The sequence below is a fragment of the Corticium candelabrum genome, chromosome 1 (assembly GCF_963422355.1).
Source record: "Corticium candelabrum chromosome 1, ooCorCand1.1, whole genome shotgun sequence".
Taxonomy (NCBI): Eukaryota; Metazoa; Porifera; class Homoscleromorpha; order Homosclerophorida; family Plakinidae; genus Corticium; species Corticium candelabrum.
Window position 1 is genome coordinate 7,650,101 of NC_085085.1, and position 18,060 is coordinate 7,668,160.

General features: G+C 41.7%; 3 protein-coding genes across 3 annotated transcripts in view; 2 read left to right on the plus strand and 1 right to left on the minus strand.

Annotated features, from left to right (window-relative positions):
* Positions 1-353: 353 nt before the first annotated feature.
* On the minus strand, positions 354-2,993 carry LOC134190643 (uncharacterized; the record flags this gene model as incomplete). The annotated part of the gene is made up of 3 exons (XM_062659141.1): positions 354-731; positions 2,398-2,440; positions 2,845-2,993. Coding segments are annotated over 3 exons (528 nt in total), but the record flags the coding sequence as incomplete, so codon positions are not given.
* A 3,672-nt stretch (positions 2,994-6,665) lies between these two features.
* On the plus strand, positions 6,666-7,700 carry LOC134190815 (zinc finger protein 862-like). The gene has a single exon (XM_062659368.1). It carries the CDS (start codon positions 6,666-6,668, stop codon positions 7,698-7,700), a length of 1,035 nt encoding a protein of 344 aa, XP_062515352.1.
* Positions 7,701-16,098: 8,398 nt separating this feature from the next.
* LOC134185686 (isocitrate dehydrogenase [NAD] subunit beta, mitochondrial-like) overlaps positions 16,099-18,060 on the plus strand; it is a 9,685-nt gene continuing 7,723 nt past the window's right edge. Inside the window, 6 exon segments of the mRNA XM_062653541.1 lie at positions 16,099-16,212; positions 16,482-16,523; positions 16,577-16,653; positions 17,626-17,686; positions 17,749-17,811; positions 17,878-17,947. Coding sequence (XP_062509525.1) covers positions 16,187-16,212; positions 16,482-16,523; positions 16,577-16,653; positions 17,626-17,686; positions 17,749-17,811; positions 17,878-17,947 — 339 coding nt within the window. The 5' untranslated portion in view covers positions 16,099-16,186.

Here is an 18,060-nt window from a genome sequence, read left to right on the forward strand (position 1 = left end):
CTGTAATCGAGGAGCGTCTTTTGTTTGGCTTTGGCTTTCATCCAAAGTATTCTCACTGTCTGGATAGCTCTGTCTGCTTCCCCATTGCTGTGCAGATAATGGGAGCTGCTGGTGATGTGATTAATCCCATTACCCCAGAATTCCTTGAAATTGTATCAGTCATCACAGCAGAGAAGCGTTGGACAGGTGTAGTTTGGCAAGTATGTGAAGTCGATCACTGTCAAGTAAAGATACACCTCTGAATAAGCGCCTGGGATGCTTAATCAGGCACAAATGTCAATCAGCTTATAAATATAAATATCAATCTGTTTCATTAAGGACAAAACTAGAAAAGAAGTACAAGAAAAGGCACTACAGCTAAATTTGTCTCTAACTTAAAAATAATTTTCAACCTATCATAATCCACCACTAATTGTCATAGTCTCTCCCCTCATAAACAGACAACTGTCTGAAGATAACCAGTAAACGGCGACGTTTGCAACCTCCTCAGCACTGCAAATTCTACCCACAGGATACCATGCATTCGTTAGTGCTTGCCACTCTGGCCATTCTTGGGTAAATCTCTGCACCATTGGAGTTGTTGTTGCAGGACAAACTACGTTCACTCGTATGCTTTGTTTGGCATACTCCTTTGCTGCTGTCTTAGTAAGACCAATCACATCCCATTTCGATGCGCAATAAGCTCCAAATTCAGCCATCTCCGAGCAATCAGCTGTGCTAGAGCGACGCCCCTGTTATCAGACACCATCAATCATCGGACAGCCATGCAAGAAGTAAACGAAGTAAGACTGAGCTTTGCTAGAGGCCACAGTAAGAAGGATTAGTAAAGACTGTGATTCCAGACGTGGGACTTCCAAAGGCTTGAAACGGTTATGCTAGGACAGTAAACGTGATCCTTCTCTGCGACCCCGGTCATCGGACACCACCATCATTCACCGGACACGACCTCCCCCATGAAAACGCAAAGGCCATTCTGCAACTTCGCACCTGAGATAGGTTTATAGGTGACTAGCTAACACAACAACACTATCACAGTCTCCGTTTGCTACTCTCCAGGAGAGATAGCGCACGCTCATTGAATCGAGGTGACGCCCCGTTCGTCGGACAGTCTTTTTTTCTTTGCAGCACCAGTCTGCAGGTAATAATGTCATGAGAGAGAGTTGGAAGGAAATATCGTACGGCCCCCAATTCGTTTGACCTTTATTTGACTCAGCAACGGTTATTCGCGGAAACTGCTGAATTTTCTCTGCTGACAAGCTCACTCTGTTGGCATCTACTAGCCCTCAGGTACTGTCTAGTCTTCCCAGCGTAAGAATTTGAACTCCTGAGTGTCTTGCAGCGCAACTGCACAGGCTTGATGCACCGGATGTAGCAGACGATTCACGTCATCCACGTTCGAGCTTTGCGGTGGGCACATTCTCCCAACTCGCACAGGAACAGCCCGTGCTTTCCTTTCAAGGCCCCTAAATTGTTACTTGGCTCTGACTAAGAACTGTGCAGGTGTTTCTATCTCAGTTTGATGTCTACCTTTGCCTGACCTTGCACCGTCACGAAGTGCAGTACGTCATCGTTGGTACAACCAGCTGTACCGAATGCAGGAACTTTGTTTACTATCAGAGCAGCTAGAATCTTCACCCCTGCTTCTCCTAGGTAAAGTTGAATTAGATTACGTCAAGTCGTTGTCAACGCGCGCTACGCAGCGATCGACTTTCTTTGCAAAGGGTGAAAGAGCGTTTTAGCACTTCAATCCTGCCCTCTCATCGGTTTCGGTTGTCGTCTTCTTTGTTGAATGGCTGGTTCGTTCAAGCGACATCTTTTACACGTCCTAGTGGGGGCGTGGTTGTAGGAGAAATGGCTCAGAATTGCCATCAAGCACTCTAGGCAAGTGCTCTGCGTTCTGCGGTGTTCAAATAGCTGAATTTAATCAGCTGCAGTTATTTGAAACCTCGAGCTGTTGCTGAGAAGGTAGGAAGGCAAGAAAATGGGTGTCCGACGATTGGGGCCGTTACCACGGGCGTTTGACCGACTGCAACTCATACAGATCTTGGCTGACATGCAGGCTAACAACACAATTTGTAGGTAAAGAGTTGTTGATTAGCGATATATAAGTAACTAGGCTGAAGGATGCGTGTGTGCAATTAAACGCTACTGTCCGGTGAACGATGCGTTTGTCCGATGAACGGGGTATGCAAGGCTCCGCACAGTTTTCAATCTCACTCTAGGCAGAAAAGAGGTACAATGCTCTCTTTTGGTGTGCTCAATTACAACTCGGATACCTACATTTATGATGTGTTAGGGACTGCGTTCAAAAACGGATAACTGAGAACTCGCGTCCGGAATATGATGGTGTCCGGGCCGCGCTCTACTGCCAGTGACAATACTTCCACGAACACTTACAACTTCTTGAACAGCGCTGCACGTTACAGAGCGTGGTACCTGCCTAGAGAACTGTTCAATTTCGTATTTCATGCAAATCCACACTCCTTTGGCATTGGTTTTCATTACGTCATCAAATGTCTGTTCGTTTACTTCGTGGACTCGAGCTTTCTCGCATTCAATTCCCGCACAGTTGCAGCAGCAGTCTAAGCGGCCGTATATTTCTACAGCATTTTGCACTGCTCTGCAAACTTCATCTGCTACTAGCCTCGCAAGCCAGGCTCTTCCGCGCAGTCGCTAAACGCACGTGAATCACGCGAGGAGGAGCTTTTGCGCTGGAGCAAATCCGGCAAAAGCTCCTCCTCCTCGCGTGATTCACGTGCGCTAGCTCAGCGACTGCGCGGAAGAGCCTGGCTTGCGAGGCAAATCTGCTACTGTGACATCACACTGTAGGCCTACAGTTGTTACATCAGAAAAAAGTAGAGCAGCAGTGGCTTCGATAGACTGTTAAAGTGTTTATCCGTATCAAGACATACGCAGGTATATCCCTCAGAGCTGAATTTCATGGCAACACTACGTCCAATGCCATTTCCTGCTCCAGTCAAATCATGAAAGCGACTAGTGTTATCCGACTTCCCGGATTAGGCATAGCAGCACCCGTATATAGTTACAGATGGCATTCTTACGCCGAATTTTGTTGGATGTCTCGAAAGTGCGTTCTCAAGTAGCTTTCACACATGTTACGGCAATTTTCGTGGTTGTTTAGGGACTTTTCGCTAGACACTTCTGTTTCCATCGAGTGCTGCTTCTCAGTCAGTCATCACTGTCTAGTGTGAGTTGTAGTTGAGGTGTGGTTGTTGGCTTTGATAGGTTTCAGTGGCAACACTTTTTTAGACAACAGCAATGCCGCGTGAAGGTCGGCAGATCGTGACACTGATACCGGGAGATGGCATCGGACCTGAAATGGCGGCTTCTGTGAAGGAAGTCTTCAGGCAAGAGCTCTATAAAAAAAGCCAGCACTTTATTTGTAAATATACAGATATAGATAAATAGATAGATTATTAAGAAGGCCCTTCCATCGAATTTCGTGTGATTGATCCAAAACAAGTATGATTTCACCTTTTTTGATAGTCAGGTCACCATCACTAAAGAGAAACATCAAACAAGACACCAAAAGAGCACACACCACCTTACCGTTTTCCATCATAATCATAGAGTGCTCGATAAGCTGGCATGCTAGGACCAAGATCATCAGTATAGGTATCTTCCTGGAATTCTAGTAAATATTAAAAAACAAGTAATAAAAACTAGACTTACAACAAACAAATTAACACTGTTACGGCAGTGTTACCAGCCTTCAACTTTGCACTTGCAAAAAAACTTATCAATCTCTTCTAGCTTCCTAAAACCTGCTTTCTTTAGCAATTGTTCAGTGACAGCCGCAGCTGAAGGAAGATCTGTTACGCCAAGTTTACCAAGAGTACTATAAAAGTCATAAAAGCCAATATGCTTGAGCCAACCAAACAAATCTTTACTTTCCCAGTGACAAACAGCACTGTCTATTGAACCTGAAGACACAACGTTTTCAGCTTCCCCAGTTGTAGTTTCAATGAAAGATAAAAGCTGTGGATTATTAGCAGGTGGTTCGTGTTGATCACAACTTGCTTCCAAAGATGATGGGGCTACTGTTACAGACGGCTGGAGTTTGTGCTTAGAGATTGTCAAGTCAGAAGTAGCTGCCTCATCATCTGCACTAGCAGCGACTGCCAATTGTTGAGAATCACACACTGAAGGTTCTGTTTGCCATCAAACACCCAAAATGGAAACCAACCTTCCTTCTGATTTACCGTACATTTCTGTCTATCCTCGTTTGACATGTCAGTCACTAAGACTTTGTCACCTCTCTCAATTGTCAGTTCGGAATCACTAGACAATAGATAATATTGACAGTCAGAACAAAAACGAAGAAAAATGAGTATGAAAATGTTTAAGACTATAGCAAACATTTACCAAGGGCTGGACTCTCCACTATTTACAGGTCAAACTTGTAAGGTACAGTAGGACACCACATAATTATCTGACGGGCATGGGACCAAAGGGACATGGGATAACTGAAAACATGGGATAACTGACATTTTGAAAAATGACTACAGAATACTTAAAGAAGCTCAACATCTAATTGCACATGTAATAACTAATACAGTACAGTGTTTGTCAAATTGGTAGCCCCGGCGCTCCGGACAACCACATATATTGGATGGGCAACTAAAAATGCATCTGCAGGTAGCCCGAGACAACTACGCGATGTTTGGGCAACATAGCTGTTCTTCGCGAAGATCCAATAGTTTCTGTTGTCGATAAAGCGTCATACTGTTTTTTTCCTAAAGGTCTAGTTAGTAGTCGTGTTGTTCTATCTTCGTTTCTTTGTAATCAGCAAGGGTGAAGGGTGTGAATACTAATAGCATCTATTGTTCTCAGTATCAATTGCGACACTGGTCTAAGTAGGTCATGGGGCAACAAGTAACAACAACTTACGGGCAAATAGCCTTAGCAGGTGGCATTCATTTATGAAAACGCCTACCCAGTGGCTTAATTACTGCTGTCAACAGTTGCTGTCAGCAAGCATATTTCTCCTACTTTTCTAGATATTGATAAGTCATTGTAGAGGGCATGTAGATAAATCCTGTAGATAACATAAAACGTTTGATTTGTTCGCAGTCACAAACTGGTTCTAACTGTAAATACACTGTACAGCTACCAAGACAGCAAGGTCAGATTCCTAGAAGCTGACGTGACTTCAAATTAATGGTTTCCTCTTGTGAGCTTAATGGTTGTGGTTAGTAAGTAGAGCAATTAAGTATTGTAAGTTCCACAGCTAAAGCATAGTCCTTTGTTTTATGAGTATTTGCCATTCTCTGCTCTTGGTTGGTTTTGTTCTTCTTCTTACTTGAGACTGTGTAACTAACATTACGTTACAAGAAAAGCTCCTAGTAATTATCACCCACCAGATTACAATTATATAATGGGCAACCTGATATCACATGTAGACCCATGATGCTCCCTCATGTGGATGACTCAACCGGATGATGACTGTGACTCAACCGGATGACTAGAGTCTAGGGTATGCACTGAGTATGGGGCATGGAGAGATAATGATCCAGATGGTCTATGCCAAGTACACAATCTATATAAGAACACAGTTTCTAGCACTAGGATTGGAAGTAGTAGTTGTTAATGTTCAGCAAGCTCAACACGAATGTTAGTAGTGCGGTATGGCTGATTTTTTGTTTTCAACGCCCACCATTGGTAGCTTTGAAATTGATCATGTTGCTACTCAGTTACTGCCAAAGGATGCTCCTGACAATTCAGTACCAGTGAAAGTGCTAGGAGATGGTAACTGTCTCTTTCGGGCTGCAAGCTTTCTAGCTTATGGCAAAGAGGACCGCCATGACCAACTTCGTGCTGCTGTGATGACAGAGGTAGATGACAACGTCGAGCACTATGCTGATCAGTTTCTTGGCCATGCGCGTCAAGCCAGTGGTGACGGTCAATGTGTAGATCTACTTTCCCAAACTCTTGGCGATGGACCAAGCCACACGTTTTCCTCATTGCTGATGCAAAAGTCTTCTCTTCGTGATTCATACGTTGCTGGCGTAGAAGCAGAAGTGAGATTATGTTCAAAGTTGGGTACTTGGTGTGGCATGCTTGAATTAGCTGGCTTGGCTACTGTCTTTGGACGCCCAGTACGCTCTGTCTACCCAACAAAGTTTTGCTTCGCCTGCCATGCTTACATGAATGCTACATTTTATCCTCGTCAGCTAATGCAACAAGAACTGCAGCAGGAACAAATCCCCGTAATAATCGTGTGGTCTTGCATGACAATGTCGGCGGGCAACTCACCCAGTCCAAACCATTTTGTGCCTTTGGTCATCCCAATGACGGTCTCAACTGGAACCAAAGGAAAGTCAACGACCGAGTCCTTTGCTAAACCAAGGAAACGCCTCTCAGCAAGAAATAAATCTTCTCATCCAGTTTCAAAAAAGACAAAGCAACAAACTTTGTTTGGCTTTGCAGGACTAGAAACAGAACAATCTCATGTGAAGATTGCATCACCTGAACATTCCATCTCATCACTTGATGAAAGTAGCCATGCTCTACATGACCAGAAATTACTAGCAACCTCGCCTACGGCAATAACACAGGCAACAACAACAACAACAATAACAACAACAACAGCAACTACAACAGCATTGTGATTATTAACATCAGGGTGTTCTCTTTTGCCAACTATGGAAGGCAAATATGATGTTAAATATGATGCTGTAAAGCGACAGAAAAAGTTTGTTTCGACATGGAGAAATCATTACCCTTGCTTACAAATATGCGTGGAAGAAAAGTACAATGACGGCAGCGTTCGTCCTGATTTTATGCAATGTAGAGTCTGTGTAAACAATCCACTCATTGCCGACAAACGTAGTGCATTTTTTATTGGCTCAACGAACTCTAGAATAGATCCCATCAAGAAACACAACTTGTCAAGACAGCATATTGCATGTGTACGTGCTGAAGAAATGCGAGCAGGACCAGTGAACGTCGAGATTACAAAGATCGAAGCTGGCCTTCTTTCTCTTCATAGCAAAGAACGGCAACATTATCAGTATTTGTTTCGCACAGCATACGCTGTTGCAAAGAAATGCAAGCCTTTTCTTGACTATGAGTACATTTGTGAGGTACAGCAGGCCAATGATGTTGATCTAGGTAAGAACTATCTGCGCGATAAGTCTGCAGCCTTGTTCACGAAGTATATTGCTGATGATCTAAGGTGCAAGACTGCTGATGATTTAAAGCAGTGTCGCTATCTCTCGGTGATTTGTGATGGATCAACAGATTTGACTGTAGTGGAACAGGAGGTTGTCATGGTTCGCTACATTGATCTTACGACTGGTCGACCAGTGACTAGGTTGTCTGCATTGATAGAGTTGGAACACGCTCACGCAGATGGAGTATATACAGCGCTAAAGGATGGTTTGCGAAGAGTTATTAGTGAACAACCCGAGGATACCCTCAGGCTCTGTACGCATGGGGCCAACATTGTTTGCGGGAATTTCGATGGTGCTGCTGTCATGATGGGTGATCGCAACGGTGTCAAAGCAAAGCTGGTCAGAGACTATCCTTGCGCCGTTGTAATTCACTGTGTTGCTCACAAACTAGAGCTTGGCATTCTTGATGCAGTTAAAGCGGTTCCATATCTTGCAGAGTTTGAAGCAAGTATGAAGGAAATTTTCAAATATATCGGTATTCACCTAAACGGCAACGAGAGCTGAAACAAGCTGCATCTACTCTTGACGAAGAGCTCAAGTCCTTTTCTGATATCAAGCAAGTTAGGTGGGTTGCTAGTATAGAGCGGGCTCTCAAAGCAATCCTGCAGAACTTGTCATCTTTAGCTGCCCACCTGGAGCATATGGCTGCTGACGCCGGAAACAGTAGCGAAGAGAAGTCTAGAGGTCGAAGTATATTAGATATCATCTTGAGCCTCCGTTTTATCTTTTGGATTCACATGATGCTAGATTTTCTTGCGATTGTGACTAAAGTCTCAAGAAAATTCCAACAGAACGACATTGTTTTAATTGAAGTGCCAATCATTATTGATGATTGCATTGATGCTTTATCAGACCTTCTACAGCAATGTGGAGATTATCGTAAGAAGTTCAATGCTATGTTCAATGCACATGAGAACACATATGGTACTTTGCAACTTAGTTCTCAGCGATCAACCAGAGGTGGCATCCATGCTAACACTGTTACCACTGTCGACTTAGATGACGACGGAGAGAAGTTTGTGAAGGGTGCTTTGTCATATCTGAAAATGCACTTTGGTTGCTTCAAAAATCCAACCTTGTCACATTTCGCAGCATTAAACTTTAAGAAATGGCCATACGATGAAACCGAGAGAAAGAGCTTTGGTCATGACGACATCAGCGGTTTAGTTAAAGCTTTTGAGTTAGCAATGAAAAATGCCAGCTGCAATGTGGAAAGTGTTCGCAGTGAGTGGGGGATTCCACCGGAAACTGAAACGCCGTGTAGTCTCACTTCGAACCTCTCCTATACTTTCGGTCTACACTGATCTATTGAAAGGTGAATTCAGCAACCCTGACGGTGACCTCTCGAATATTCTGCACCTTGTGCACATCATGCTCACTATGAGTCCCAGCACTGCTGAATGTGAACGCAGAATTTCGGAAGTTTGACCCTGATCCCGCCATAAATGCTTGGATTCTTGGGTCAACTGGTTGGCGACACGTTCATGGCCATCGTCTTCCCACAAAGAAAACAAATGTGAAAAGTAGTGGCGGCTCTGATGGATCAGACAGTAGTTAGGTCTACCTTTATCTTGCATATTGCAAACTAGCTGCCAAGGCTTAGAGCATAACACCTCTTGCAGTCACTGAGCAGTAACAGCTATTTCAGATCGTCTCAATTCTTAGTCTAAATTTCAAAATTGGTAGTCTATGTGCTTTTCTTATTATTAAAATTAAAGGCAGCAACATATGTAGATGTCATTATGGATACAATTAGACATAAATTCTTAATACCCAAAATATTTTGGCTATTATAATTGGCTAGTAAATTAAGCAGCTTCTGCACTTTTAGGACGAGCAACCTAACATTTTCCCGGGCTACCAACACATGGGTACATGGTAGCCCAGGGACAACTAACAGGTGTAGCGATTTGACGAACACTGCAGTACCACTTCTTTGACTAGGGAGAACACTAATGGGAACTGTCAAGACTTAAAGTAACCACTAATGTTAGTCTGGATCAATGCTTTTGTTTTTCTTGCTGTAGTTTTCATCAGCAGTCCATTCAATAGGACCATTGTGCTTACTGAAACTTCAGGTTGTTCTTCCAGGAACTGAAGAACAGTTTCTAGAGCTTCACATTTAGTTTGATGAGACGTGGATCACTGTATGCACAGGAATCGTATATCCTAGCGTGCGCACAGCCTCGCAGTTCAGACAAGCCACGCACCGTCGGATAATCCGTGCTTTCGGATAACTGAGTGTTGGATAAGTGGTGTCCTACTGTATCACATATATCAGAATTCCTCTTTTATCAAATCAAAGTATTTTGTAGTCAGATCAAATTCACAAGAAGTCAAATCAAATTGTACTATGATACTATGTCAGATCAAGTGTGTAATATGTGACATCAAATTGAGGATGTTTCAAATCAAACTGGTCATATGTCAAATCAAATTTGTAACTTGTCAAACCAACTCTGCGAGTCTGAGATAACGCAAGTTATGTCGATTTCAAAGTATAGAACACAAGCTAACAACACCCCCATCAAAAGCATTGAGTTGCATACTAGGCTGGCACTACGGCTCGGCTTGGCTATGTGTGTTTGTGTAAACACCTGTATGAGCTTTGCAAGAGAAGTCTGTGGCTATAACATTGTGGTTCACTGTCTTCTTGTGCCATTAAACATTTGCATGGCATTGGAAATGTCTGTCTTCTTTTGCTGTCAATGTCTTTTGTATGTGGATTTGGTAGGTTAGCCGTACTAAAGGAAGGCAACTGATGGTTGCCAATTGGGTTTGTCATGGAAGGATTATAGCAGACTTTAACTTTTACAAAATTATGGACAATTAATTGCACTTTCTTGCAAAACTAGAAAAACGTGCATACGTATCGTCAATTTCATGACCTATAGTTGCATAGTTTTCTGTAAATGTTTGTATAGCGTGTAGTTCAGCTTCTTAAACGTCCATACTTTGAGAGATTTATGACTGAAACCTTAAAGTAGTAACGTAGGGTCCGGTTACTAGCCTACATTAAACGGATTCCTCTGACATCCAGGACAGGCTAAGATCTTAGTTTGGTTCATTTAGAGTTAACAGTAAACTGTAAAACATTTACTGCTTCAAAAAGGTAGAACCTCTCGCAACATACCAATCTATTAAATTCGTACACTAGAGGAACTTTTTCAGACAACTACAGCACGCTTTGTAGGCAGAGCTTGCAGACGGTAGCACATAACTGTTTCAAATGACTAGAGAGCATAGCACAGATGTGTCAGACATGATCAAGCAAGCAGTGCAGTATGTCGAGCTGTAGGGATTGTCTTACTGAGAATCATCTGCGAGAACTTGTGCCACCACCACCATCTTCAACTACGAACACGGCACAATCAAGTACAACAGCGTTGGACATCATACTATTCTCGGTCATTTAGAGGAGAAGGTGATCAATCGATGTGTTATGACTCTTGCAAGTTTGGGCCATCCACCAACTCATGACATGTTTGACAGTGTCATTAGAAAATAATGCAATGCCTCTGGCATGCAGAATTCGTTTCCAAGTGGCTTTCTGGGAAGAATTGGTGGAGACGTTTTTCCAATGATGGCCAAGTCTGATTGAACGCAAGCCAGAATACCTAGCCATCCAGCGTGCAAAACCAGGGTCTCCCCAAAAGGTGGATACATTCTTCACCAATTTGGAGAAGATTTTGATGAATCAGTGGTTTCTAGCTTTAGAATGCAGTGACGTATGCAGATGTTTGTGGAACTGCGATGAGACTGGACTGTGCATTTCAGTTAGGTCATGCAAACTGTTATTTGTGTTCTCGTCTTGGTGAAATGAGAAAATGTATGCTGTCACAGAAGAAAATATCTCTCCCCCAAAAAACCACGTAGTTGCACATAGAAAAGTAAATGCACGTGCTCATGAAGTCGCTCACAGAAGGCCAAAACTACATGAATTGTTTATACTATGTATAAATTCTAATGAACTATATTAACTAGAACTCAAGTGTCATAGACACCAGCTCAAGATGCTCCGACGTGATGGACTCCAGAATGTCGACAAAGGTGGTCTGCGGCTCCACGTTGTGAATTCTCCATGGCAGAAGACAGTTGTACGACCAGTTCACAATCTGGAACGAAAACAGATGTCCTTCTTGCCTATCCTCTGTCATCTGGAAACACGTGGACAAACTGTCCTTGTACTTGCACGAGGGTCACCTGTAAGGTCTGTTAATTAAAAAGGCGGAACGGAATGCGGAAATAATACAGAATGAGGGCCCGTATATCCCAGACATTGGAACTACAGTCCGTGTCAAAACTGTTGACACATTTACGCTTGGAGGCATGGCCATAGGTAGCATGAGCAGAAACGCATCCGTTTTCAAGTCATGCAGGTTTTTTTAGATAGAAGGGAACTATTGTGTATGCTTGTAGGTTTGCTAGACTTTGGAAACTCACAAATGCGCATCAGTTGTGTCCTCCTTTAATTTTTATAGCATTTCCTTTGCTAGTGTAGCTGTAGACAAAGGCGCATTCGGCTAGACATGCGTTCAATGTACGGCAACAGATCACAAGGCATGAACAAGTGCCACTCCGCCCGGATTGCGTCTTCCAGTTTATGAACGATTTGAGGCCTATGAATCCCTGTCGAAAGTGAAGCTGTTGTCTTCTGGACTTCTCCTGCGACGACGTGATTTCCAGCTGATGGAAGCCGCCTCCTCCCGCGTTTGAATATCTCGGTAACGGCGTATCGGATCTGCACCAAATTTAAACTGCATGTTCCTGACGTCGGACGGTACGCGCGGAGCGTGTCATTTATTGTGGGCAACGTCAGGAGAGGGAAGGTATTTTTGCAAATATCCAGGTCTTCAAAAAATGCCAACAGTTGTTTGCCTGTCTACGCTCGTCGAAGAGCTGCCACGTTTGATGCACATGTTCCCTGCAATGCCAGCAACGTCTTCAAAGTGACGACGTTCAGCGGGTCTGTCAAAATGACGAGAATCTGCATTTATATACGGGGAACGGATTATCCGGTGAGTACTGCACGTGACTTGCATGATAGGGATCACGGGATTCGCGTCGAAATTATAGATGCCAGGTTCGATACACCTGTTCCCCACAACGGGACTGTCGAAATGGCTTCAACAGATCAATAATCCAATCAACTGGATTTTTTGAAACTGGACACGTGTGGAATAGATACCAAGTTCGATCACCTGTTCCTTGCTATGGCACCAACATCTTTGCAGTAACGCGGCGTTCAAGTCAAAATGGGCTTAACCAATCGCTAATCCAATCAACGGGATTTTTGGAAACGGTAATTGAACGGGAACTATGAATGAGAATTCTGTCTGGCTGCTAATTTTTCAAAACGGAGAAAAATACATGTGAACTCATTCAACAACATAAAGTTGCATACGATGTTAAAGTAATTAACTTTATGAGAATTCTGTCAGGGACTGCTAATTCTGTGAATTGACGCCACAATGGATTGCTTAATTGATTAATGGTTTCTTTTAGAGTTCAAGAGATGACTTACGTTTAGTACGTGTAAGTGTGTTTTGAGGAGCGCTTCATTTCTTTCTTGCAAGATTTCTAGATTAGAACTAAATTGACGTCAACTTGAGTCAGCTGTCACTAGCCAAACCGAACGAGCGGCATACGGAATTGAATTGTAAATGGAATACTCGCTACTAATTACTTAGAACAGCTAACTAAAATTGTGGACACAATTGAATGCACCCGAGTGAAGCCGGGCAATTTAGCTAGTAGTACAAGTAAACCGGACATGTGTCAATAGTTTTGACACAGACTGTACCCGTATAATTTGTGCGTAATACGTACGTTCGTATAAGTAGAAGATACAGCCAGCGGCTACACTGTGCAGTGACTGGAATGTCTTCTATCAGAAAACGTTATGTACATGTTTTATACCTGTATGGCACTGCGATCTACGTATCCATTAATATACTAGTAAATAAATGAACGGAAAGGTTTGCTTTCATTGTATGACACAAAACATTTTTAACGGGAAGATGCCAAATCAATGTGTGCGGAGGACGAGAAAGAGATAAAAGTTTGTATGGCCTTACATGAAAAAAGTAATTGCGAGAAAAAGACAAGAAAGATGTAAAAGATAGGTACAGTGCAACAACATCACAGTTCTTGCTTGTACGTCCGACATTGACTCTAGCGTCACGACGTTGACGTCGACGCTGAAATTGAACCAAGTTGTATTCCAGTGTCAGCAACCGGAAGTACTGAGTCAGCCACAAGCACGTGATCATTTTCAACCAATTAAAACCATATCCAGGACCAGCAGTGGATGAAGCGCTGGTGGAATCCGTGAGGAACTACCCATGTTATTGGCAAATCTGGTCGAATGATTAAAAAGACTTAGGACAGAAAGAGATGTCCTTGAAATTGTCTTTGCTGCCGGCGTTGCTAATTATTTTGTACTCAACTTTTGTTTCCATCAAGCAGTTTGAACTCTCTTGTGTCTATGACACAGTAGAAATAGCAACAGAAGTGTCATGCATAATAATGGTATTTGTTTTTATATGTTGAGCGTGCTGGACTCGAGGTTCAGACCATCTGATCTGTGGGTCACATTGCGCAAATATTGTAAACAAGTCAAAGTCAACGTCAATGTCAGACGCCTATGCCGACATACGTCAGCGTCAATATTGTGAACCAGGCATAAGCAGAGATTTTAAAAAGCAACACTGCAGCCAGCATAGTTATGAAGAGGTACAGCACTGGAGACTAAGAGTCAAGGTTTTTAGATAAACTGGGTTAATTCATCCAAAAGAACTTCTTTTAAACCAGGGACAAAATTGTGAAGTTCAGTTGCTGACGTTCTGCAACTAGATTCACATATCTTGTTGTTTTTCTAGCTGCTGTGTTACTCATGCAGTCTACGAAAGGCATTGAGAGTTTCTTCTTGTCGTCCCAAATCACCGTGTCGAGTTGGTTCATGGCATAGGCAATATGTGTTGGAAACAACAATGGGCTCTCTGGTAAATCAACTAGCACGGTTTCACTTTTCTTCAGATGATAACCTTGAATGAAGCTTGAAATTTTACTGAGTATGCGATTATGTCATGATGTGTATCTGCTTTTTTGATGCAATGTTGCAGTTATTCAAATGTGAAGTAGAGGTTGTTTCTTTCGACAGACACAGCACAGATCCGATTATTGTTCCTTCCACTGTAATAAGTGGAATTATGTGTGGGGCTGTTTCCCTGAATGACATTTTTCATCTATTTGAAGAGATGATCAGGAAAAAAGATAAAATCGATTAGACCAATAGCAGTCATTCAATTGCGTTGATTATCTAATGTTCTCCTTTGAATTGGCAATGATAACGCTTGTGTGAAGCAATGCTACGATTCAAAAATAGCAATAGCTGCCTTGATGGTTTTAGTTGTGAGACTGGAAATGTTGACATCATTGAGCACTTGATGGGCTGTGTGCCCAATGAACACTTTTGCAAGATCACGCACCCTTAGTTCTGTATGAGACGTTCCAAGTTTTATGAACTTGAAGGTTTGAAGTGTCTTGAAAGATGTGTCTACAGTAGACTTTCACTTATTCAACCCTTGATTATCTGACAGTGTTCGCAAAGCGGAAATGACGTCACAAGCTCATTTTGTGCGACGAAAGATACGGAGGCTTCTAGCATTAGTTTCAACTGTCTGGTGATTGTAGTTGCATATATAGTACACATATTACATCTCCGTGCAGTCATTTTATCACTAGCGTATTGCACATGTTCTAGAGTTCATACCATGTACATACTGGGACTCAAAAAGCGGACTGGAACTCCGAGGTACAGTTGAAACTCCGCTGCTTCGACTATCCATTCCTTTTACTTATGCGACCTCTACTCCTCCTTCTTGGCTTGGCCCAAGGTGGTCGGATATTCGAGGGTCTACCGTTTTATCTATGGAAAATTTTTTGTTGTCATATATCAAGCAAGATACAATAAGAAGAAAGCGTCCATACGGCTGGTGTTGTCATAAATACGGCATTTAGTATCTTTGGGTACACTATAAGTCCAAGTGAAAGACCAATAGACACAAATGCAAACATATCAATTTCTGTAGACATGAACACGTACACATAAATCTAAGCAAAGATGGTAGCTGAGACCATGAGAAGGTTTCTAACTGTCTAGCACTGGTAAGATGAGTTGACAACGACTTTGTGCACTCTTTCATCGGTTTTGACATATCAATCATCTTAGGCTTGCAATTGCAGGCTACAGCAGTTCTTGTTTCATTAAAAATGAAATCTCATGAGCCCATGAAGTGAAACAGCTTAGTTCTGCATCGTTTGTTGGCTTCTCTGAATAAATCTGCATAGCATTGCTCTTTTCTCTTTTTTTTGTGTCTTTGAGAACCTATGGAAACACAATAGATGCTGTAGTTCTAATAACCATGCAGTTCTTTAACAGCTTTTAGTAGCAATAATTGCTTTCTTGACTGTAATTAAGTTCACAATGAACATACGAATCTTGCTCTCACTGTTAAGTTCTGAAGCTGGTTGTTGATGACTGACTATTCAAATCTGTATAAATTAGCTGAGATATACCTAACGATGCCTCGTAGTATGAGCATGTCCTGTGGAACACAGACTTTAGATTAAGAAGGTATCTGAATTGTCCAGCTTTGACTTTACTCTAGTTGTTAAAAGCTGAACAATACTTTGTCCATAAAATTAAAATCTGAAAAACTTTTTGTGATATCAGTATTCACTGATAGTCAATTGATCATAACACTCCATTTCTTGCTTTAGTATAGTTACAATGATGTATAGTACATTTGTAGTATTTTGACGTTTCTTGTTAGACTGCATTTAGTATGAAATGACTGGTGAATAATCACACATGGCTGGTAAGGGTGTGTTTCTTATCTTTCTGACAAAATTTTCTGGGGACTCTACTAAGAAAGTTGTTTAGATGACATTGAGCAAGAATAAAATACAAATCTTAACTTTTTGAGATGCCATTTTTGAATCATAAAATAGGGTGAGTTTTTCAAACAAAAGGATGTGTTTTACAATGTGTTTCTGTTCATTTTCTTTGGATTCATTGATTGTGAACACAGTTTGACGTGTAATAGTTTGTTTGATACTTAGTAGGTTTGAACTGTTGTTTGTTAGCATCACGTTGTACCCAAGGTGTTGAAAGCTTGATACATTACTTTCTTAAATAATGGAATGGTTTTTGAAACATAGCTGGAATTGCATTCTAACTGATTGTCAATTTTTCAACTGATGAAATGTCAACTTTTTCAGAAATGCTAATGTCCCTGTTGACTTTGAGGAACTTGTAATCAGGTAATCACAGTCATGAGATGCATTATTGAACATAATGTTTCATTTGTGTATAGTGGAGCAATCACAACAGACTCTGGAGTAATCGACCAAGCAGTCTCATCTATCAAGAGAAATCGAGTAGCACTCAAAGGTGTAAAGATCTTTAGTAATAGCATCATTATATTACGACAATGACTGACCTATAGTTAATCTAATAATACTAAACACTGGGAGTGTTGTTTATAACCTGCTAAGGGGCATTGTAAGCAAGCATAATGTAAAGGAAGAATATTACATTGAACATTGCCGTTTAGTGATTTCACTGTACACTCGGAACATATCTTATCTGGGCAGCTTGGGACTGGGCACTGCCTGTATCTCAGAAATGCCCATATCTTAGGATAAGCACATTTTACAAGCAGTAGATCAGTTTGAACAGTGTTAAAGCTCTTTCTCATGTGCAAATTAGATTACACAAGAGTGAATATGTACGTACTGTATGCATATATCCATGCTGCATTTTTCATTTAGACGTGCAAGACAGTATATAGTGCATGATTACATGTACAGTACACTGTACCATACTTGCAACAGCTGATTGCCTGCGTTCTCGCGGGTGCCCGGTAGACGTGCCTGTATCTCGGACGTTCTGATAAGAGATGCGTTTGAGTGTAGTACTTTGATTGGTCTTGCTTTGTCATGCGATACAGGCCTCTTCATATTGTGTACCATGAAACTTTCATTTAGTCTACTTCTCCGTGATTTGGTAACCAATTATTTTGATATCAGTAAATAGTGTTTACATGTTCTTATACCGTACACTCTAAAGATGGTTGTAATCATATCTGTGTTTTGAGTTGTATGCAAGTTACCCTCTTAAAAAGATATGCCACCAAACATTCATTCAATGCCGAGGACTACAGTAGTTGCTGCACTGGCACTTGGATTTGCTCCAAAATCCTTAGTATAAATGCTAAATAGGTTAATCATCACTGCCCTTATTAGTTGTGTAATACTTGTTGTTGAGTTTTATAGCATATCATTTGTCCTATTTTAATTGGTACAAGCAGTGTAGCTGTATTGCTGTAGATAGCGCCACGGTTGTCATTGTTACTTGTTGTAGGCGTGCTGTCCACCCCACTGGATGGTCCTGCAGATTCAAGATCACTCAATGTGCAGATGAGGTTTGATAAAATTTGACTGTATTTGTGTTACTCTCTGTACAAACCTTTTGTACTTGTCACAGAGTCAATTTGGATCTATTTGCTAGTGTTGTTCAATGTAAGACTCTTCCTGGTCTGGACACAAGGCAAACATGCATACAATACGAGTAGAAGCTGAGCTGTGCTGTATAGAATGAATTTTGATGCTTTAGACATGGAAACATTGATATTGCTGTGATTAGAGAAAACACTGAAGGAGAATACAGTGGACTAGAACATGAGGTATGAATTACGATGCTCTTTCATGGATTTGACATCATATAGTTACTGTTCATTGTTTACTCACTGCTTGCATGTTGAAACGTTTGGGATGTGTTTGAATTGAACTAGAATCC

Bases quoted from the DNA above. Each gene is read 5' to 3' on its own strand.
- LOC134190815 (XM_062659368.1), top strand. From the start codon at position 6,666: ATGGAAGGCAAATATGATGTTAAATATGATGCTGTAAAGCGACAGAAA.